General features: G+C 35.9%; 1 protein-coding gene across 5 annotated transcripts; it reads right to left on the bottom strand.

The window, feature by feature from the left end:
- Window positions 1-871: 871 nt before the first annotated feature.
- LOC149537271 (eukaryotic translation initiation factor 3 subunit H-like) lies at window positions 872-23,072 on the bottom strand. Of its 5 annotated transcripts, XM_089807613.1 has the most exons (10): window positions 22,499-23,072; window positions 21,177-21,286; window positions 18,141-18,207; window positions 4,032-4,165; window positions 3,880-3,928; window positions 3,050-3,121; window positions 2,824-2,837; window positions 2,666-2,693; window positions 2,485-2,552; window positions 872-1,359 (listed from the first exon to the last, which is right to left on the bottom strand). In XM_089807613.1, exons 1-10 carry the CDS (start codon window positions 22,673-22,675, stop codon window positions 1,347-1,349), a joined length of 732 nt encoding a protein of 243 aa, XP_089663739.1. In that variant the 5' UTR covers window positions 22,676-23,072; the 3' UTR covers window positions 872-1,346. The 5 variants fall into 5 exon arrangements, 4 of the variants coding, with proteins under 4 accessions (XP_089663739.1, XP_089663737.1, XP_089663740.1 ...); XM_089807611.1 differs by having other exon boundaries at window positions 872-2,333; window positions 2,666-2,925; XR_016358118.1 differs by lacking the exons at window positions 18,141-18,207; window positions 21,177-21,286; window positions 22,499-23,072 and adding exons at window positions 1,621-2,333; window positions 9,433-10,029 and having other exon boundaries at window positions 2,666-2,925.
- Window positions 23,073-25,041: the final 1,969 nt, after the last annotated feature.

Genomic DNA, 25,041 nt, shown 5'->3' with positions numbered 1-25,041 from the left:
TCCACTGTCTTTTTGCTTTTTTGCATCAACATATCAGATCACAGTCCATGATACTATCCTCATATAGCTAAAAAGTGATCCAATTCCTTGATGAAAAAAGCAATCAAATTACTTTGAGGACTGAAAAGCTCAAACCTACTACAATAGATCATGTTAAAACAAATTTTCAAAAAAAGTTAACAATAGATGCCCTGTAACAAATTGCACAAAATTGAATTTAAAATTGAAAGCACAACCAATAATTGCTAATAAAACGTCAATTGCCAAATCACCAATGTTAGATAAATCAAAATGATTTAATCGGAATCAAGATTAATTGCATCCTATAAGTAAAATATGAAATTCAATTATTAGGGAAAAACCCAAAAATAAAATAATGCTTTTCCTTATAGCACAGCACAACAATTTAACACAGCCATAAAATTGCTAAGTCATTGTCAATTACAAAATCACACGTTAATCAAAATAGTTTAAAATCTGACTGCAAACTAGAGTTCAAAAGGAGTTTGAGTTTAAAGTGAAATAACTGGCCAATAAGAAGAATGCTTTTTCATTTTGCACAGCACAACAATTTTAACTTTTTGGGTGTCTGGGTGTTCACTGTTTTAGTCTACAAAATGTTCAAATTGGGATTAGAGGCTGGATTAGCACTTTTGTCTTAATAAAATGTTTTCAATGTTTTCTAATGGCTTCCGTCTTGGTACTTGTAGCAAATATATCTGTAGACAAGCAAAGGGATAATCACAAGAAGGTAGCTTGAAAGATAAAACATGCCACGACCATATCCCTTGTAGACAGTGACTAGGGAGCATTTGATTGAGAAGATTATCCTTCAAAACATATCAGTAAGAGAAAAAATATCATTACACCCTGTAGGAAATGCTCTTAGCTCTATGTTAATTGCAAATTCGCCAACAAGGATGATAAACCTAATGTTAAAAATTGAAAGAAGACATGGCGGTGCCTCTCCCAGAATAGTCAAAATAAAATATAAAATTAAAAAATTACAAATTCTTCTAAAATGGCACATTTTAGATTTCCCTGTTGAAAATATTGACCATTGCAAAACTGCAGAGGTGCTCTGGGCTGGAACCTCTTTCAACTTTTTGAGACAACTTAAAATCCCCTTTGTAATAGTTAGAAATACCTCACTCCATTGCATCAAATTTTAAAATTCCATCAAAGGGACCTCTTTCAACTTTTTGAGACAACTCAAAATCCCCTTTGTAGTAGTTAGAAATACCTCACTCCATTGCATCAAATTTTAAAATTCTATCAAGGGGATATGCTTGCAATTAGACTTAACTCTCGTGAACCGCATCCATTAAATAGAGTCTGCTGAAACTCTATCCAGAAAACCTGCAGATTTACACAGTGTAAGTTCAAAACCTTACAAAGAAGAATACCAAACATTATAGATGAGACCTACTTAACAATATACTCTGCTGTGAAGCCTGTGCTTAAAGAAAATGAATCCCATTATATCGCAAAGTCCCGAATATTTCAATGATAGAAATCAAATTGGTTTGTTGAAAAGATAAAAATACGAAAGGATTGATTCCTTCTAGATGCTCCAGGATATCAAATTTTCTTAATAAACATGTCAAATAGGACATATACCCCTTGATTTGATCACAATAATTAGCAACTTGATTGACAATGAGGTAGCTATCAAGTCGGGAGGGCTCAACAATTGGCTTAAAAATTGGATTCATAGGATCTTCTTCAGGCAATGGTTCTTCACCAGCTGCTTTACGTGCCAAGTTATCAGCTCTGCAATGATAAAGATAAGAAGTCAGCTTTTGGTGCCGGTGTTAGAGGAGGTTCCTGTTCCTTCTCCTGCCCCAGTATTGGATGTTCCTCCTGGTTCTGTTGGGGGCCAGGACCCTTTACCCTCTCCTGACCCTGCCCCTGTCCTTTCTCCTGGTTCTCTGGGGGGTCAGTTGGCAACAGGTTCTTCTAGGATTATTGTTGGTGTTTCGGATTCTCCTGGGCTTCATTGTTCAATTTCATCTGGGGATTGGATTGCTGAGGCAGCTAAGGTGGAGGATGGTTGGACTGTGGTAAAAAGAAAGAACACAAGACCATCTGCTCCTCCTCTAGAAATGAACCACCGATCATGCAAGGGTGGTTCTAAATAAAAGAGAAAATCGTGATATATCGGGCTATGCCCCTTTGCTGGATCTTTACTTTTGGTTGGTGATAGGCTTTTTGTCACTTTGGTTACCCTATGTTTGGGGGGTGACCAGTCCTGCTTTTGTTTGTTGTATCTTTGTTTCTGAACTTATTGGAAATCTTTACTCTTGTACAGAGTTTCAGGCACCCTTCAAAATCTGTTTATCTTAATCAAAAACAAGTCAGAGTCTAGAGAGAAATTTGAATCAGTTCATAAGCTTTAAAATGCATAATGACAAAACATAAAATAGCAAATGCAATGAAGTTATTGAAATCTTAAGTCAATAAAAAAAATAACACATACTTTACCTTCTTTTCTGCAGCCATGTCTGCTGTTCAGTTTGTTGCCGTTGAAAATTGCGATAATAATATTGAGACTGAAACCAACACAAGCTGTGAGATTCTAAAATCCTCATTTATATGCAGCAGAAGTATCAAAAAAATATTGATTTTATTGAAATCTTAAGTCAATAAAAAAAATAACACATACTTTATCTTCTTTTCTGCAGCCATGTCTGCTGTTGAGTTTGTTGCCATTGAAGATTGCGATAATAATATTGAAATTGAAACCAACACAAGCTGTGAGAGGCTAAAATCCTCATTTATATGCAGCAGAAGTATCAAAAAATTATTGATTAGTGCACATACCCTTTGCTGTTCCCCTGAAAGATCATCCATGCACTCAATTAGAAACTCAAGATTCTTTTCGATAAAAGGGTTTGTGGACAGCACCAGCCTGTCATAGTCACCCTACTTATACCAAATAAGAAGAGCAATCATCAAGAAATTCTACAGTGAAAAAAGAAAAACATTTAAATAATCCCTTAATGCAAACAATGATGAAGTCCATCCAATTTACTCAAGCCAGTCAGACCTGGGTCACTGGTGAATCAGTTTTCAACTCAGTCATAATGGCACTAACAAGTGTAGAATTGGCAATTTTGACCTGCATTGGACCCATAAAAGTTAACTCTAGTTACATAATTCAGTTTTTAAAAAAGATCACCATTATCGTGCTCCAAGCAAATGCAATACCATATTAATACCATTAGATAGCAAAATATCAAACTCGTCCAGAGAATCTAGAAGAGTATAGACGGTTTAAAGGATATCAGCAAGGAATATTGTTATACAACTCAAAAAAAATCACTAAAACTTTAAACAAGAGAATTATAATATTCACTGAATCAGTTCCACATATAAGGAACATGAAAATTTCTCAACACTTAAATAATCTACAATTTCTTTCAAATTTGTGAACATCATGCGAAAGTTGTTCATAAAACTACTTCAACTAGAGTCCAATAAATGTTGTAGTATAACTAATGGTATACTGATTTAGAAATTAGTGAGCACTGTTAAATGTTGTCCTGAAAACAAAACCTAACATATAGCAAAGGACTAAATGTCTTTGTAGGACACCAGTACTGCCAAGAATTTATATTGTCATATACACTCAGAGCACAAAATCTACTTGTTTCAGTCAAATTTCAGAATCCTTAGCAAAAAAACTATAAATAAGAAATGGCATGGAACGGGGTAGCAATCTTGTGCAATCCAAAATAAGATGTAGAGGAGAAACTCCCATGAATAATATCATATCAGAACCACAGAATTTCAAGATGACATTTTATTGGTTGTGTATAATTATGATCACAAATCAATGAAAAATATCACAACACCAAGCAGCAAAGAATTACATACAGGAATCTCTTCAAAAATATCCACCCAGGTCAGATTCTTCTCTCTCAACCTGAAAACAAACAAAATCAACACAGATATCCTGGCATATTTGCTGCTAATAATATAGTTTTGAAAATTATATAGGTGTTAAAAGAGACAACACTGAGATTTACTTTTCCCCAGTGAATTCTTGATTCTTGTAGAGATCCATGAAAGCTTCTTGAAGCTTCAATGCCTTCATTGCCAAAACACCTTGTCCTGACCTAACCGGGTCATAAATAATGCACACACATCTTCTGATATTCTCCTGCAATAATAGAGAGAAAAAAAAAAAAAATTTAGTTATGCAGAACAAAAGATTGCATATTGTGCAATTTCAGTAACAAAACAGAAATGAAATTCAGAAACAAGAAGCAAATGACTGACATCTTCTCTCCACACTGACCCAAACAGTATGCTATAACAAACTCCCACTCTGTTAATTGGTGTAGCCCCAATTTTTACTATTCTGACACCCGTAATATCTCATTAAATTTTATGACAAAACCCTATCTCACAATTATAATAGTTCTCAATTAAACAAAAGTATGAAATCCTTGTTACTTCTTGATGAACCAGAAATTGCAGTTCAATACTTTATTCTTTCATTTAGGTATGAAATTTAGCATATAGCTCAGAAAAAAAAATAATAATAATCCTCTGTTACATTGAAATTTTGCAGCAGTCTACTACTCTATGACTCCAAATATGTCTAATTTCTGCCCTTAGATTGCTACAACCAGCTGCCAGCTGAAAGTATATTTTTATTCAAACTGATACTAATCAAATTATAGCTAATTCAATACTGTCAACTGATCACCATGTGAAAACACACTACCAATTGTGGGTTCTTCATCTCTAATCCAGACCTAGAGAGTTTCCCATCCTCAGTTTGAACGAGTCATAGTTCCATGCTCCCCAAAGAGTAGAAATCAAATGATGAAGTATTTTTTGATGATGCCTCTTGCCTAGTCTATCTCAAAATGACTTTGTTTTCAAAAAAGTCAACTCTTCAAAATACCCTCAGATTAATACTAAAAATAAACTTTAATCACCATTTCATTTTATAATATTATTTAATTCTTTCTTTGGCAACAAATAATTTTAAATATATTTAATTCTTCTTTAGTGGTAGCCATAGTTTGCAAACTCTCCAAGTACTCTCGGAGTTGCCAAGTACTCTCAAGTTTTTTTGCTTGGCGAGTACTCTCAAGTTTAACTCTCGCATATTTATAGATGTTAAAAAATGAAGGTAAAAATGTTGATGCAAGGAAAACATTGGATTAGATGCATTTTTCTCATCATTTTAGTGCTATTACACTACACATTTTCTCTATTGAAATGTCAATTACTAATTTAATACATTTCGTAATTGTATTCTACAAAAAAATATGTTTCTTTAAGAGATTTTAAATTTTTGTACTTTCTGAGTTGCCTAATTTTTCCCGAGCTTTTGTCAAGTATATGCCAAGTTTTTTCCGAGTTGAAAATTTTGGGCTTCCCGAGTACTCTCCGAGTCCAAGTCTGCAAACTATGGTGGTAGCTTCTTCTTGTCTGCTGATTGCTGCATCTTTATTGACCTCCAAGCATTTTCTTGGGCTGCAAATTCTTTTCCTTTGCCTATGGCAGCTGCTTACAGCTGTATCTCCTTTTATAGTTATGTATTGTTAGTTAGATGTCTGTGCAATTATTTGGATGTGGTTGCACTAGTCTTTCAAATCAATATTGAAAAGGGCACATTACACTCCTCTCTGGGGATGTTCACAGTTTTGAGGATGGGAGGACTGGACAGACTGTTATGTCTCCATATCTACAATTTTTTTGGGAAGAGTCTCTGGGACACCTCTCTTAACTGGAAGATGATTCCCAAGACATCATATCACTGTCGCACTGTTTTGGAGACATCCTGCAGTCCCCAATGGCCTTTGGGAGTCAGGAAAACCACCGCCCATCACACTTAGACTTTGAGGATGTGAGGATAAGACAGAATGTTTCCTCCCACACTTTGACCTGGGGGATGGGATGGTGACAGAGAATGTTACTTCCCCGTCCCGAATCCATGGAAATTTATGAGAAAGTCTCTAGGTGGTCTCCCCAAGCTGGGAGATGTTTGGAATTATTAGCCCACACATAGAATAAAATAATACATAATAAATTAACATGTTAATCTTGATTTATTAAATGTTACTTTTTAGTTAGTTATTAATTATGAGTGAGTTGGTAATTAGTGGTTTGGGTAGTTTAAAAAGTTATAATGGCTTTGTAAAGCCATTGAGTATGATCATTTGTGTAATGGTGAATGCAGAACTTACAGGTTTGAGCTCTGGCTCTCTCTTGTCACTAGTCTTTCGTTTGTCAAGTTGATTAAAGCAATGGATTAGATGTTACCATGGAACTCCATGACCCCATTTACATTTTTTTGTGTGCATCCATTTGTTATGAAGTCGAGCGTTGCAGATGAAAGGCTAATGGATAGTATGAACCTTGCGTAAAATCTGGAGCTTTTAGCATCCACTCTTCTTGCATATTTGTCACTGGTACTAGTGGATTCCACATATATGTACATTATTTCCATAGTTTATGCTTTATTAATATTATGATCATTGTGTTCATCTTTAAAGTAGCAGGGATGTAAGGTCTCACAAAAATGTGTTGAAAATTTAGGTATTAGCTTGTGGTCGAGAAAACTTTTTTATCTTTCAGGTATGAGGGTTTATTTGTTTCAAGATTGATATGGACTTATTTAGTTCGTTGATGAATATTCAGTTTGTGCAGAGGAGTAATCATGTTCTCAAGGCACCATTCTATTGTTTGCATATTGTTGATTTTAAATTGGCAATTTAACAGAGCCTCACTAAGCTACTATATCATTACTTAACAAATTTCAAAATTCAGAATGTTAAGGAAAGTTGTTGAATAGATGCACAAAACCCAAAAGCATTTGAAAATACTATCACTAGTTAATTCATTGATGCAGAAGACAGGTTTTTAAATAGTTACTACCATTTTAATTAATCGTTTTTCATTGTGTATTTGGAATTTTGGAGCCATAAGTGTGTTATATTTGCATGTACATTAATGGTAGAAACCAGTATCCAAAAATAATTTTATTTGAAGGGTATGGTATTTGAAGAGGGGTCAGACTTGAGAGATGCCAATTGTTGACACTGCAGCACTCAAACAAAATGTCTATGTCAACACTAAAGAGGGGTGTTAGGGAATATTAGTGCAAAACATAAACTATCAATACAGTAATATCTAGGAAGTTAACAAGTTAATGTTAATTCATTATATGTTAACTTTTAATTAGTTATTAATTACGAGCTGGTAGCTAGTGATTTGAACAGTTAATGATTTGAATAGCTTTGTAAAGCCATACTTGTTGGACAGCAAAACAGAATAGCAATATAAAAATTTACGTTACAAATAAGCTAAAAAATAATTTTACTATCATCCCTTGGTTCATTTTTACATTGCTTTTCAAATGGCTTTACAAAGCCTTATTTTCCTGTACACATCTAAATTTATGGTAATGAACTTCCCAACCAACTACATTACAAATAAACAGGAAAATAATCTTATTATCATCGTTTGGTTCAATTTTACATTGCTTTTCAAATGGTTTTATGAAGCCTTATTTTCCCATACAAATCTAAATCTATGTGAATCAGCTTCCCAACGAACCTTGTTGGATTTATTAAATGTAAAGTTTATTTCCTAACAACCCCCCATTAAGGTTTAAATCATGAAGAAAAACAAGAACAAAGTTATATCAGCATTAGCCTAAGCTTCTTGGTCTACTCTACACAAATGTCTGGAATCTCCAACTCTTCTTCATCAATGTCAACCTAAACTTTCTAATCTAGGTAAATGTGAAACTCCACTTCATCATCAGCATCAACCTAAATTTCTTGGTCAAGGCAAATGGTTGGTTATCAAACTCTGAATGCATTAATCCAAATTCATCTTTGTCTGGGCAAATTTTCCAAATTACCTGCAAATTGAGACATACTCCATTATCCACAAGTATACCACTCCTTGTGTCTATAGATAAAGGCATACTCAGTTATCTGCAGATTAAATCAACTACATCGAAAATGAGACAAACTCAATTATCTGAAAATCCCCCTCTTTTCTCCATGAAGAGGAATTCAAAGGATGTCAAGCTGCCTCTGGACTTCAAGGACACAAATATAAAGTGTTTCTCATGCAACAAATCACCCCTGAGAAAGAAGCTAGCTTGAAATGATAAATATCCACCAGCCTCCATTTCCACTAACCTGCAATTTGATCATTTTTTACATCTATGCATCAGATTCTCCAATCCAATAGCACAAGCATGAGAGCTTTTAAAATATTCATTTGAAATACTATTTGGTGTCATAATGAAGCAAAATAATGTATACTTCGCCCAAAATGAAATTAATAGTTTTAAAACCGTGTATAAATGCTTGCTTTTGAGAATGCCTCTCATAACCCTTTGCACAACACCTGGTAAGACTTGTACCAAATTATAAAAATGAATCATTTAGAAAACAAATTTTTAACTCATATCATCCACTTAGTCTTTTCAAATTTATGGCCTCTAAATGTTATTAAGCCCATTTTTCATGATTTTCAAACTCTTCCTTTGCTGCAATTTCCAATTTTTGTGTTTCCTTCCTTTTTTGTAGTTTCAAAAAAGCTACTTCGCCATGCCATTATTGATCACAAGAACTGAAAAGGCATTGTACCTCCAAGCAAATTTAAACAGAAATTTGCATGTTTTACTTTATTCTGTGTAATCAACAAATAAAATTTGAGCACTTAGAACAGTAAACTGGTTGCTAGACTTTCAGTCCATCCCTTTTAAGCTTCTAGCTTGGTGAGTTTTTATTGTGCTTATGTTTGAGTCCTTGTCTAGGTAGCCCCTAGGTGGCTCTCTTCTCATCAAACATCCTCGAAGCTTGCCTTATGTGTTCTTTCCGGGGTTTCCTTGCCCCGCTTCCCCCTTCACCTCTATGGGGGAATTCTCACTTTCTCCCTGCATCAAGGTCTTAGGTGATCGTCTTCCCGATGAGAAGGAAATCTATTTTAGTTCTACATCTTGTTCCTATCTTCAGCAAAGTTGTTCCTTCTGGATTCCGGCCCGTGCTATTGCATTTCCATTGCTGGCACACTTCATCAGATAAGATCCCGAGGTACGAAGTAATGGTGACATCTTCAAGTGTATCTGAAGATTGATTCACGATGAGAACATATGAACAAAGATTTAAAGTTTTGGAACTCTCGAAGTAAAGATCTGAAGACAAAATCTGATTCTATGTAGTGAAACAGAGTTCCATCAATCTGAATGCTTCCCCTTTGGAAGCAAACATCTTTAAGTTCATTTCCAAAGCAAAGCTGAGAAATGAAGACGAAAAACGCCCAAATCAATAGAAATATTTCTAGTTGTTTCTCTCTTCGGAAAACGTATATCTCGATGGTACTTTCTGCTTGAAAGGAAAATATGAAGCTTTTATCCCGAAAGATATAAAAAATGAAGAAATGCTAAACCTGGAAGAGGAGACATTCTTCGGAGATGCCACAAAGTTGTTTTTGATGGAGTAATTTGTCAAGTGCGAGCTCGATAAAAAGGAAATAGTCGTCCAAGAGCTCAAGGTGGAAAGCTCATTTCGCAGCTTCTCCAAGTTGAGAGATAAATAATTAAGAAAAGCCTTGTGCAGAAAAGAAAGCAATAAGGTATCCAAGGCATCAAAGGAGTATTTCTCATGATGCGCTCTCAAATCAAAGGAAATGGCAAGCTTACAAAAAGACAAGTTTATGCCTCCTTCCCCGCACTTGAAGAATTGTGGTGCAAACCCTTGTGCCGGATTCCAAAGTTAAAAGGGTAGCTTCCTGTAAGCTTGAACTAATCGATTAAGTATGTAAATAATCTTGCTGCTACAAGAGATTTCAGTGAGACTTTTCTTACACTTCCTTCAAGTTTTACGACCTAGGTGATCTAAATAGAAGATTAAACACCCAGCCCATCCATCCAATTGCACAAAAACTGAAGGAGAGCGGATTAGGTTAGTTGAGGCTATCGGGTTCTCCATGGTTGTGCAAGCGCCAGAATTGGTAAAGGAATGCATCGAGAGGTACAATCCGGAGACAAAGCAAATTTTGTTACCTAACCAATCTATTATGCCTTCTGTGAACAAGGACTTGATGCAATCTACCTTCAGGATCCTAGTAAAGGAGGAGTATTGTGACATTGATTTTTCTTCCTCTGCATCAATGTTTAACGAAAAAGGACTATGAGGAGATAAGACATACAAAGAACATGGTTTCAGACTCCTCATGGGAAAAAGAGTAAGATGTTGAAGACTCTTTTTGGAACCAATCTAAAGAAAGCAATCGTGGATATCTTGGCATTATTGCTGAGATTAAAAGGAAAGGAGGAGATCCTGGATTTTATCGAGCATCATTTCTACTTAGTCCAGGCCATCTATGCTAAAGGACTACAAATTAACTGGGCTCAAATTATATGTGAAGAGCTTGCCTCTTGGCTAAATTCTACTAAGGCATTCAAACAGTTCTTTACGTCATCATAATTTATATATGCCTTAGCCACACATCATCTCTGGCCTGGTCTTCCCGGTATCAAAGACTTTGATGAAAACACCAAGGTGTATGAATTCTATCCTCACCTACAATTGCAGAGGAGTTTCGAAGAGTATGTAAAGGTAAATAATGGCTTCACAATGAGGCTATGCTGAGAATTGCAAGGGTGCCCTGAGCAGAAGTGTTCACCAAAAGCCATATCAACAGTCAGCCAATTCAAATGTTGTTTCATCCAATTTCCATCTTTCTCTTACCTGAGGATTGATACATTCGATGGCTTCTCGAAGGGACTCCTCGGATATCCCAAAGATAAGGTAGTCCCTATTGAGTTGTGTAGACAAATCTTGGAAGTTAATACCTTTTGTTCTAATGTGAAGAAGATTCTTGGGATTCCTTTTCCAATTGTGGTAGGACCTTATTCTTGTGCCACAAAGTCTGATGCCCGGAACTTAGTTAAAGCCTTTGAGAATAGAATTAACTTGAGTGACTATGAAGTCATTAGGCCCTAGTATGATCCTTTTAGCTTTGTCAAAGATCATCTAAAGCTTGGCTATGCTTACAGGCATGTTCCGGATATTGAAGATTATTGGGTCAGATGCCATAATGAATACCAAACTAGAGAAAGGTATTGGTCTAGGCTGACATTAGATTAGTTAAAGTTGTATAATGACATTGTTGATGTTAGTGATCTCACAGATGATGGCTCTCACATGCGTCCCTCAATTTATGAGCAAATCAAGGACACTCCTACAGTGTCAGTTCTACCTGATAGCACTGTTATTGATACAATGGAGGTTCTCATGAGTGGAATCATCAAAAGGAGAGACAAATGGGTTGAATAGACCAGAGCAAGAAGAAAAAGAACTGGAGCCGCAAGTTCTGCTAGTGGAGTAGGTTTTGGAACAGCTGAGTCATTTGTTGCTACTTCCACTATTGTTGTTACATCAACCTCAGTTGGACCAACACAATTTGTTGGTGGAGGGGGAGACCGGCCTCCTGAGAAGAATGTACAAATCACTCCAACCTGTGGAGCAGGATCTCTGCCAAATACTGGAAACAGTGGAGATGAAGGAGCAGAGAAAGATAAAGATAAAGATAAAGAAAATGAGAAGGCGAAATCAATAGCCAAGGGCTTCTCCCCTGTGCCAGTCATCAACCTTGATGGTGACAACAAGCCTCTGGATGGTCAAGAACAAAAAGCATCTCAGCAAGGTGATACTCTAGCCCTCTCTGTAACTAAAGTAGCTCCATTTCTTAGTCACAGCAAGGTGACACCCCCAGTGGCAAGGAAGCTCTTTGATCCAACAGCCCTGCAATCAACACTCAATGTCCTTTCAACTTAGTCTTGATCGGAAGAGACCATTGATAGAAAGAAGAAGAGATGTGAGGAAGGTGCTCCATCTAAAGACCTCATTGTATAGGCAACTCAATCTGAGCCAGTGTCAAAGAAGGCAAAGAAGCAGAAGACTCTTGTAGCATTGGCATCAGATTCTTCTATTGGTCACATGCTAGTAGAGATTGCAAAACCTCAGAAGGGGGGAAAATTTCATGAGTTTACTCCTAATGACTTTCAAATTAGAACAGTTGACATAGGCATTCCAGTGCATGATTCTATGGTCAACATTGGGAAATCAACAAATGTAAAGATTGAAGACGGATTGGAGGAGTTGAGATCAAAGAAAGAGGTACTAACAGCCTCAAATAAAGAATTAATGGATTACATCAGAGTTGCACTTGGAAGCACAACTACAAGTACATTTGACCCCACTGCAGAAGAGAACAAAAATGTATTGCTTAAGCTACAGCAAGAGAGGCAATTTGGTCAAGTTGACTATATGCCTGGATAGATGAATTGAAGATCCAAGGTCTCCTCCTCATCGGAACCTTGGAAATTTGTTGCTAGAAACAGATAGATTGAGAGAAGCAGTGTCAAAACACCAGAATTCAATGAAGAAAGAATATCAGTAAGACTAACAGAGCAATTGGCCCTGTTACAAGAGGTGATTGACATGAAGTTTAATGTTGTTGTGACCCATGGAATACTCAAGCCAAGCCAGGAACCATTGCTTCATTGGAAGCAATCGTTGGAATTCAAAATTGACAATTCAGTGAAGTCTGACCATGAATTAAAGGGTGTTTATGATCTAGTGAAGAAGGTAATGGATAAGATATTCGAACATTTAAAGGTTTTGCACACTAAATCATATGTCACCAAAAATGGCCAGTTGGTGGACATCGAACAAATGAAGATTAAGTTTCTGGCATTCCTTGAAGAGGCTACTGACCCACAAACTTCCAAGTGGCAAAGATTTTGGAGCTCACAGCAGTGGAATGTGTTATGATGTGTGCAGCAGAGAAACTTCAATAAAGGATCTCCAAAGTCAAAGAATTGATAGAAATGCATGATTATTGGATGAACTGAGCTGATAACATTCTCATTCCAAATGTCCTAGATTTGAAGAATGTAACTGATGCAATGCAGGCGTGAAGTGCTAAATTCGTAACTCCAAAGTAAAATTGATGCTCTAACAAAACTATTACATTCTCCCTACAAAATGTGATGACTCTCTCTCTCTCTCTCTCTCTCTAATATTGTAGCCATATTTGGCATTCTCCTTAGAGGCTAAAACTTTGTAACGGATGACTGACCAATCAATCCTATTCTTAGAATACATCTGTTCAAAGATGCTTTGTATGGTAATCATTAAATGTAACTGGACAGTTCTAAGGGCCTATAAATGTAACTTTTTGAGAAGTTAATAAGATTGGCAAAATTTTGATGTGGGCAAACCCCTATAGCTAGGACTACTGTGTGAGACTCTACGCCCATGTTTTGATTACGTCATTCATATCAATTTAGTTTTAGCTCTTGCATGATTTGGAAATGAAATTTGTTGTTAATGAAAGCTCTAGGATTGAAAATAAACTGGGATTTGTTACTTTCCTTTAGGGGTTATATGATATATTACCATCATTTAAAGTGATTCATCATTTTCTTTGTTCTATGCAAGCTTGTTTCATGTGCACTTTCATTGTTGTGTGAGAGGCCTGGATTTGGTTAATGTAAGGTGTTGAGTAGGAAGCAAATGGTTGATGTGAAATCTCAGTAACTTGGGCAATCTGGGTATTGTTAGTTAATCACATTTTCTCTTCTTATGTAGTATGCATCAATAGATAGTTTTGCATTGTTGCATCACGTATTTGATAGATTAAGTAGACTACATTTAGGTGTTAGAAGAGCTTAAAAGTGACTCATATGCATTCATGACTGTGGAGTTTGTGAGTTCTCATCTGAAACTCGCCTGGATTGTTTAAAGTATTGGGCAGTCTGGTCATACCTCTTCTGCTCTCTGGTTAAGAGCATACCCCTGAATCTTGTTGATCTACTAAAAACAATATTCATTGAAATCTTTGCATACTAGCGAGTTGTACCTTTCAATTCAAGGGTCTTTGATAAAACACCTGCATTGACCCATTCTATTATTAACTACTTTCATCACATTGGGCACATTAAGAGTCAAGGAATAAACCAAATCAAAGAAGACAAACTGTTAACCAACAAAACTCTTACACAAGGAAATGTTTTTCATGTTGTATACTTCAAGCAACTTTACGTGTATAGCGCCTGGCTCACTTCTAATGCATCCAAGGACAAAAAACCTCTGAAAGGGATGTCCAATCCTTGCGGCTAGATTTGCCACAGTGGAAATGCCCAAACAAACAAATAAGAAAAAGGCGCCAATGGAAGAAATATCATTAGATTATCATCAAGTTGGCCTGCAAATGCAGTTATTAAAGAGATAGACCATGTTCTTTGATCATCGTTGTCAATATACAACTGCTAACAAGTCTAATACATTTACTACCTTCAACCTAATTGTAGCCGATCATTCCTCAAAATTAAGATACGTCTACAAATCCTAGTTACCTAGTTGCTTCTGCCAATCCCTCTCTCCTAGACAAGAAATGCTGCCCTACTATTATACAAAATCGCAAGCCATAGGTCAACTTATCCGATATTTAAAGTCCAAGATAAAGTAAACATATTACAACATATAGGTCACAACCAAACTCCATAAGAACAGCCCCAAATAGATACATCATGTTCTGCATGCACACAAGAGGGTCAACCATACATATAACAATATAGAACAATGTGCCATTAAGCATTTCATGTCATTAATCTTCATCACAAGTCACAAGTCACAATTTGCAATTCGTCACCCTGACCGTTAGAGCAGGTAAGCCAGAATAGGACCGGACCAAACTTAAGATAACTTTATCTAGAACACTAGAACAAGTTATAAAGCTAGACAAAAGATCTCCATGATGTCTAGACCATGCCATAAGGATCGCATAAGAAAATGCACCCACTAGATTGATCACCAACAAAAACAACAAGAAAACCATCCAAATGATTAGGAAACAAAAAACGAAAAGGAAAATAGTTTTTTGTGATGCAAGATTGTTGACGACCCAAGGATGCTCTTGCATCAAATACCGCAAGTGACTTGAAAATGTTCCATAAGTGAAACTTATGAACATTAAACCAGGTTAAAGAGATTAATTCCATGCTCATTCTCTACCCATTTGTCTTCTTCATCAAACTATTCAACAAATTTTTCTATTGTCTCTACTAACAATGACACATCCTTCACCTACATAGGGTACATGATCTACAAATGACTACTCTTATTTCCTTCAAAGCTATGCCAATTACCCAAACATCCACACCATTTTATGTTTAGTATTGTTCTGCTACAAGTTCCATTATTTTTTATCTATATCTTCATTCCACAATAATTTTTATTGCCAATCGTCAATGGATGATTTGGTTGTTTGCTTCCACCTCTAAAATCTTGCATCGAATTCTCCATCTCTGAATTGCTCACAAGATTATGATGCTCATTTGACAACACAATACTCTTTTTCACCTCCTAATACTTCTTCTTTAGTCTAACTTTTCAACAAATTTTATAAGTAAAAAGATTTTAGATGTTTCAACTGACTCAATCTTCTACCACCACAACCAGGTTCACAAGTGTTAACTCCAATTCTTCCAAGCAACCAACCCTTCTCTTGCAACCTTGCACTAACATTCAGTTGATGTAGATCAAATCCTTAGCTTTTGCCAGTCCACAACAAGGCTTGCAAGTCAAAGACCAAATTCCAAGTACCTAACCTACTCTAATACAACTTGATGTAGTCAAGGACATGGAACCTCCGAAGAAGATGTCCAATCCTTGCAACTAGATTTGCAACATGGAAATGCCCAAACAAACAAGTAATAAATAAGCACCAATGGAAGAAATATCATTAGATTATCATCAAGTTGGCCTACAAATGCAATTATTACATAAATAAACCATGTTTTCCAATCACCATTGTCAATATACAACTACCAATAAGGAAAATACATTTATTGCCTCCATTAACCTAATTGCAGTTGATCATTCCTCAAAATTAGGATACTTCTACAAACCCAATTACCCCAATTGCTTATACCAATCCCCCTCCCCTGAACAAGAACCGCTACCCTACTTATATACAAGATTGCCAGCCACAGATTTGCTTATCCAATCATTAAATTCAAAGATAAAGGAAACATAGGTTAGGACCAAAATCTATAAAATAACCCCAATTAGATACATCATGTCGTACAGACACACAAGAGGGTTGACCCTATGTATAACAAAATAGAACAATGTGTCATTAAACATCGCATGTCATGAATCTTCATCACAAGTTGCAATTCGCCACCTTGACCATTAGAACAAGTAACCAAAAATAGGAGCGAACCAAACTTAAGAAAACTTTATCCAAAAACATTGGAACAAGGCGCAAAGCTAAACATAGGGTCTCCATAATGCCTAGGCCACACCATAAGCATCGCACAAGGGAAAGCGAGCCAATAAAATATATCCCCTACCAAAACAAAAGAAAAACTACCCAAATGAACAAGAAACTGAAAACAGAAAAGAAAATATTTTAGGATGATGCAAGATTGCCAACAATGCAAGAATGTTCCTGCATCAACTTCTTCAGAATATAAAGGAATTGACTTGGAATAAGTGTGCCGAACAATCAATTCTAATTTATTTCTTCTTTGTGTCCCATTCTGAAAATGACCTGATACCAATGTTGGACAGCAATAATTAATAGCAATATAAAAATTTACACTGCAAATAAACTGGAAACTAATTTTACTATCATCATTTGGTCTATTTTTACATTGTTTTTCAACGGACGTTATAAAGCCTTATTTTCTTGTACAAAACTAAATTTACAGGAATGAACTGCCCAACCAACTAACCTACTTGGATTTATTAAATGTAAACCTTATTTCCTAACATTTACATTGTTTTTCAACGGACGTTATAAAGCCTTATTTTCTTGTACAAAACTAAATTTACAGGAATGAACTGCCCAACCAACTAACCTACTTGGATTTATTAAATGTAAACCTTATTTCCTAACATTGCAATGTAATCCTATGGGTGTCAATGAACGAAGAATTTACTAAGCCCCTGACTCTCTCTTGTCACAATTTCAACACAGCTCTAGCTGCTGCATTGTTTTGGGGACAGCATCCAATCTCTGATGTTTTGGAGATGCTAGGACATCTGCCACCCATCACATTTGCACTTGGATTGAGGATAAGAGGATGGGACATAATGTTCCTTTGTCATCCCAATCCGCAGTAATTTAGAGAATGTCTCTGGGATATCTTCCCAAACTTGAAGATGTTTCCCGGGAAATCCATACACAGTTTCACCATTTTGGAGACCACCTGCAGTCCCTAATGTCCTGGGAATGTCAGGACATCCACCACCAATACTCAAACTGTCAAAATTAGATAAATCTAACCTTTAATAGGGGTCTACAAGACCCCAAACATTAGAATTCACACCCATGAAAACATGAGGCATAAAGCTTCCTGTGGCATTGAAGGCCTTAATTTGGGTTTTGTAGGAGGAACTTTAACCCTAGAATGTACCCTGTATTGAACCACTCAAGTAATGGAATTCCATTTCTACTTTTAGTTTACTGAGATGATCTTGATTCCAAGCAATGCTGCTATGATATTCATATGAGCCACTTTAATTTAACTTTAATATTTATTATTTATGATTGAACAATTAACACTGAGTTACCAATAATCAGCTGTGTTCTCAATTCTGTATTTGATCATCAACAGTCTGTGCAAATTATATTTATATTTTATACATTTTAGAATGTCTCAAAAGTCGAGAAAACACAGACATCTCTTTCTAATCTAAATACAGTTGTCTTCATCAAAGTTTAATTGAGTATTTTCCAATACAAATGTTGTGCTTACAGAAACTATGACCATCATCTAGACTTTGCACCTAGTATGAGCCTATAATTGTTCTCTTAATCCTTATGCTCACTCACAGAGTAAACAGGCTTTCTTGACCTTCCTTGCCCCATATTTATCAATTTGGGAAAAGAATCAATGGGAACTATAAAGTACTAAACTACATGATCTCTGAAAAAGTTTAATCTCGAAATCAGCAATAACAAACAAAAGAACACAATAATGCATTCTCTACTACAGTCTTTGACAATAACATTACAGTGTTATAATGAATTCATTCTACCAAAACTTCAACATTATTTAACTCACAAAGAAATACCTGGTAATTCATAAATGTATCGATCAGTTCTACAGTTTGAAAGGATCCCATGTAAGTCGACTGGTACCTGTTGAATTGGTGAGAATTGTAGGTAAGTGACATCTGAAACAGAATTATATATTTATTTTCCATTTCCAACATTCATCTTTTAACAAATTTAGTTCTGAAATAGAGTATGTTCAATTTTGACTGCTTCAAAGTTATAACAAATTTGATTATGTGACTGACAATCTGAAGCAGCCAAATCTTCAACTAAGGCTTCACTTTGAGAATTTTTGTGTGTGAATTAATTTTCCATTCAAAAATTTTAATAGCGCAGGGGTATGGTTCCTTCTAGAGGACTGGGCTATGGATACTCCTGAGTCCTACCTAACATGACTTTATGGTATAACTCGGAATTCTGTTCACTCAATAATAGACACGAACTCCAAGAGAACAATGTATTAGTGTGCAATGATGAAAGCATAAAACTTTACATTGATATATTGACATGATCTGGTGGTGGATCGAATTACTCCAGAAGGGATATTATAGTCAAAGAAAGTATCATTAGCATGAAGTTAAATATTACCAAGCCAAAGTCCACAATATGGAATGCAATGTCATTTAATGTAAAGAGCCTACAGCTTTACAACTAGACAAAATAATTTAGCCACTAGCCACTCCTCTATGGCTTAGCTTGGTTCCAGGTGAAGGAACTTGAATAGAGCTCTACAAGAGAAATATATTTTTCGTAAGGTGGTTTTAAGTAACTGCAACTCTAGTAGTAACAGAAAAATCTGTGTAGTTAGAATTAAACCCAGAACTGCTGGGACAGCTTCCTGCATTTAACACTGGAACTCACAGAAGCAGCAGAAAAAAAATTATGGTTTGAATTGAATTCCAAAGAAGAGGGGAAGCTTCCTGATGGGACATATGCAATTTAGAGCTTTCTTTGAGTGATTCTCTAGCTGAACCATTTTCTGGTGGGTTGGATATACAATCCAAGTTAACAGCCTAATGAAAATGTTACAATATCGACTCTATTGCCACACTCAGTTCAGCTATCTCCAAGTTGATTCTCCTTGCACAAAGATTCATCAAAATAGTTAAAGTGGCAAGGAAAATCATTTCAGTTTATCGTTTGTGATGCCTGTTTGATTTCAGGATGACGAAATTTTCTTGTAACCCGATGTGACCTCTTAACACCAAACATGAATTCACAAGAGAATCCTCGCACACAGAAATCTCTGTCACCTTGTAGAAACATCTGCTATAAGGTGTAGAATGATGGTGATCCCAACAACCTTGTCTAATTCCTCATATGCTGTTAAAGAGAAATAGCAAGTGCACAGTCACAGACATTAGTTGCAAAGCCTATTCAATTGTTTCTTGCTTAGATTCATTTTTTGCAGGGCAATTTTAAAAAAATGTAAGGAAAAAAGAAGAATCTAAAAAAGAAAACAAAAAGCACATAATTGTCCATGAAATATCCTTAAATTTGACAGCTTTAAACACCAGCACAACCATGCCATCAAGTAACAGCCTAATACAATCCAAGTTAACAGCCTAATGAAAATGTTACAATATTGACTCTATTGCCACACTCATGTCAGCTATCTCCAAGTTGATTCTCCTTGCATAAAGATTCATCAAAATAGTTAGTGGCAAGGAAAATTATTTCAGTTTATCGTTTGTGATGCCTGTTTGGTGTCAGGATGACGAAATTTTCTTGTAACCTGATGTGACCTCTTTAACACCAAACATGAATTCACAAGAGAATCCTCACGCCCAGAAATCTCTGCCATCTTGAAGAAACATCTGCTACAAGGTGTAGAATGATGGTGATCCCAACAACCTTGTCTAATTCCTCATATGATGTTAAAGAGAATAGCAACTGCACAGTCACAGACTTTAGTTGCAAAGCCTATTCAATTGTTTCTTACTTAGATTCATTTTTTGCAGGGCAATCTATAAGAGAAAACAAAAAGCACATAATTGTCCGTGAAATTTCCTTAAATTTGACAGCTTTAAACACCAGCACAACCATGCCATCAAGTTGTTGTTTTAAATGTTCTAAAACAGGATCATTTGGTTGCATAAACCATACTTCATTAAAAGCAGTCAACAGTTCAAACTATGTGCTATTGAGTGTAATACTGAGACTCAGAACAATTTTTAAAAAAAAAATCAGGTTCAGCATATTCAGGGCAACATTTAATCTGCAGCTTCAAGGATATTGAACACTTTGGGTTTTCCAAATATTAAATTCCCATGAACTGTCAGCACTTTGAAAGTTTGAACTAAAATAGCATATACTCTTAACTATAAATTTTGGAAAAGAATAATAAATTATAATCTCCATCCTGCAATTTTCGAGACTTAATATGGCACGCATTGACAAGCCCATGAATTGAGGAGCTAATTGTCAAGCATTGCCAATTAATCATGGAAATACTTCTGTTCAACTTTAAAAGAAAAATTCCGTCTATGATTCTAGGATTTAGTTAAAAGCCTTGTTGAGAAGTTCAAAAATGTTTAAGGCGAATTCCCTGTAGAGGAACACTGACCACTCTGATAACATCTTCAGGATTCAGCATCCATGAAAGGAAGTAATAATGGGTGCAGTAACATAGTATTTGTGAAGTTCATATATTCTGGAAGTTAGAGTCAAGTACAATGACATTTGAAAACACCTACGTCACAATGCATTGTCTCCCATGAAATTTAGTATATGCTCTTTTTTCCCGTAGCAAATGAATGAGCGTTGTTTAAAATTAAGTTTCAAACAGATGTATACTTGGTAGGTATGTTCTAATACTTGAAATATCTCACCTATTGTAATTCCTACAAATTCTATGCTTGAAAATTTGTACATGGACAGCCTAAGGCTTATTTCAGAAGTTCAAAATAATTAACAATGTGATTAATACTATAATCATTTAAAAATATATATTGGATGGCTTATTCCAAAATCTCAAAAAAACTTGCTAATTATGCTGTATCAATTCAAATATTATATTCGGGATACAGAAAATTCATCTTTGTGCAACTTACCATCCAACTGTATTATTATCAATATTCACTTCTCTCAAACATCTCATCATTTCAAGTTGATAGTTTGCCCCATCAGCATCGGCTTCATCCTCTTCTTCAGTTCCACGGCTCTGCTCATCATCGTGAATAAGAAGGAGAAGCTTGATCAGAACTCGTCAAGCTATTCTATCACAAATATAAACATCCTTGATCAAATATCAGGTTCTCGTAGGTTTAAATCAAGCTTATTTTGACTGGCAATCTGGCACAAAGAATGCCAAAATCAAAAACAAATCTAACTATTTGACAAAAAAAATATAACCAGTTACGACTTGTTGGTAAACAGATTTGTCAAAGTAGAATGTGCCCAACGGAGTGTGTGGAAAACCGTTCACAACAGCTGGATAGGCCTTTGAATATCTGGCCTTCCTCTGCGTTTAGAGGGGCAGCTCCCTCGTCAGATAAAATTTGTGCTTTTTCAATAAAGATAAATAAAACTTAGAAAATAGAAAAGAAAACCATTGACAGCGAATGCACCACACGCCTTCAATGTTTTCATAAAAATGATGTAACCATTAATGAGAGCAATCAAGGACTATGCTTGAGAACTTTCACCAACACAATGCTAATTCAACCATTCATGAATACTCACACCATACCATGGAAATACTCATAAAATGAATCAAAACTCAACAATTTAGACCCTTAGAAAGAGAATGCCAAATGTACTTCCTTTATTTCTTTGCACCAAGAAAGTAAGAAATAACTAATTACAAAAACAACAATTGTACACACTTTCCAAAAATTGCTTTCTTATCAGAGCATAAGTGTTCCTTGTATCTCTGTCCAAAAAGTCCCCCATTGCATTGAGATTTAGGAATTTATAGCTATTCTAGATTAACCAACTTTTCAGGTTCATAACTACTCAAAAAGTTAGAGTTTGAGCTATTCTAAGAAAGGTTCGTAACCAACTCTAACTTTTACAACTCCAGTTTTCCATGTCTAACCATAACTAATTGAATAAGAAGTAGGGGAAAATGAAGGAACTTTGCCTTTTTCCTAAATGTTCTTCTGAAAACCCTTTCAACTATATAGAATTGAATTAAAATAAAAATTTTCACACCCATGAACAACCATACAATTGCTATCACCACGATCATCAAGAGTGCTTGAGCCGGAACATCATATTTTTGTGGCATGCTGATTTGTAAAATAATGATTTAACTGGCCACTCAATCTTCAACTCACGATTCTCTATGGATACCTTTGTTCATTATTATATAAATAGCAAGAAGAGTCGTCATTGTTGTAAGAGACAATGGTGCTGGATACTTCTTTACTACCTTGGCCTGTAAAATCATAGAACATGAGAAACACGTCACTGCTGTCAGCAAGTAAAAGCATCTTGTGATCCTTGTCCCTGAACTCCGCTCTAGAAATTGAAAAACAACATTGACTGGTATGGAAGGCCGCCTGGAGTCCGCCATTAGAGCAGGACCAGTGATGAAACTCATCACCATTGCTTCCCCTAGACAAATCACTGTGCCCACAATTTTGAATCAGCTGTGAACATGTCTAACTTCCACCTTCTCCAATCCCAAAGTGCATGCCGTGACAAAAATGATTGCAGGTGATAAGTTTCCCGTTGCAGTAGATTGCAGGTGATATTGTTGATTTTCTTCCAAGCCACAGGTCACACAAAGAAAACAGTACACGTTCCTTGGCTTGCGTGGGACAGCTGAGAAACAAGTATATCAAATAGTTGGGCATCTCCTCTTATTTTCGAATGTACACATGATATTTTGTACCTTCTTTCCCATTCCTTATTGGTTTGATTTGTACAATTTCATGACCATATATTGGAACCACAATTTCATTATATGCTGCCAGTGAGGGAGAATAAAATATTTCATGCAACTGACCAAGACATTGAGGATAAGGTAGTCTATTTATACGAGGATTTGGCCTGCACTTTTTCATGCCATGTAATTGTATCATGTTTCAATGAAGTGCGTCTTTAAATCTCACCTATCACGCATATGGGAATACCTCAAAATATTCCATCAAATAATTAATGTGCTTCTCCTGTGCTCTTAGACCAAATTATTTGTATATTGCCAATACACCAAGCAATTCATGAGCTATGACTGTGCTTTTATTGGCTGCCTCGATAATAGAGATGAAGGACAATTTGTCAAACAATTCATTGTCAAGAGTGCATTCCACAACATGCCCATTATTATTTAAAATATTTCATGCTTCTCACATTTTCCATTTCTTCAAAAAAAACTCATGATGCTATCACAGGAGTGAATATAGCATAAAACATTAGATGGCAAAATGATAAACTGAATATGAGAGCAGATTTCAATAAAATTTGTGAACTGTGAGGACGGTAATGTCATACAGTGCAATGATATGGAGAAAACAACTGGTGCATTGAAGGGTTCTGTCAAAAATTGGCACCCTTGAAAACATAGTCATCATCTTAGAATTCACCACCATTGACCTGTGAGTGTCTTCTTTTTCAACTAAAACCAATCTTTCAAATTATATCAGTGAACTTTATTTCCAGCCAGCAGTTGTTTTAACAAGTAGGTTTTGGGGTTGGGGAGTTCGGGTTAGGTTTAGGTTAAAAAGTTTGAGTACGGGGAGAGACAGTATGGCTAGTACGTGGAGAGAGAAAAATTGAGTGTGAAAACTCAAACCTAAACTCAAACCATGTACTTCTCTCTAAAAAGTTTGAGTATGTGGAGAGAGAAAAATTGGAAGAGAGAGAGTGAAAACCCAAACCTGTACTTCTCTCTAAAAGTTGGAGTACATGGAGAGAGAAAAGTACGTGGAGAGACAGGATTGTGAAAAGGGGAGTGAAACTCTAACTCAAACCCCGTACTTCTCTCTAAAAGTTTTAGTACGTGGAGAGAGAAAAGTACGGGGAGAGATAAAGTTTAATTTTTCTTTATGACTAATCTCTCTCTCTTTGATTAATTAATTTAATTAAAACTCTCTGTAAAATGTCTGGGTAACAGCTGGCTCTATCTGGGGACAAGGACTATACAGGATGTTGAATGAACCCAAAGTTAAGAAATGGCAATGCTTTATCACAAGCGCTATAGAGTCATACCAAAAGGGGTAAATCCAGGAAAAATGGACGAAACACAACAAAAACAGGAACACAACTAAACTGAAAAGGAAGGCACAACAAAAACTACTAGCTAAGATATGTACAAGGTGGCAAACTGGACACCTTACTGATGATAATGTTTCAAATGTTGCCCATTGTAAGGCAAGGGCAACTAAGTACCACTTAGGTATGATAAAATGAAGGAATTCTTTCTACATACCTCTTTGATCTGGAATGGGCCTCTCCATAAGGAGTCAAATTTTTCGTGCAAGCCCTTTAGTTCTCTACGCTTGTCCCAAAGTAAGACCAAATCACCCTATTGGAAGACCCTTTGTTTAACTTTCTTGTCAAACAACCTTTTAACTCGAGATTGATGTTCCCGAATTCTATCTATAACCACATCCCTCTCCTCTTCCAACTTGGTCAAATACAACATTCGTTTTTCAATGGCATCTTTGAATTCATAATTCTCAATAACATTTTGCAATTTCTAGGCAGATAGTTCTAGAGGAAGTGGGAGAGCTGGCTTAGTTCCATACAAGATCTCAAAGGGAGACAACCCTGTTGCTCTCTTTTTAGTGGTGCGATCTACCCAAAGTGCATCATACAGATGTTTATGCCAAGATCTCTGATTGACATCTATCAATTTTCGTACAATGGTCATAATATTTTTATTGCTCGATTCTGCCTGACCATTGCCTTGGGCAAAATAATCTGAGGAGTGAGAGAGAATGATTCCATATTGATAGCAGAAGGATGAGA

Source organism: Cupressus sempervirens, chromosome 10 (genome assembly GCF_028749045.1).
Source record: "Cupressus sempervirens isolate cs-2001-9-10 chromosome 10, ASM2874904v1, whole genome shotgun sequence".
Classification (NCBI taxonomy): domain Eukaryota; kingdom Viridiplantae; phylum Streptophyta; class Pinopsida; order Cupressales; family Cupressaceae; genus Cupressus; species Cupressus sempervirens.
The sequence above is the reverse complement of the archived record's forward strand: the minus strand, read 5'-3'. Positions and strand labels throughout refer to the sequence as shown.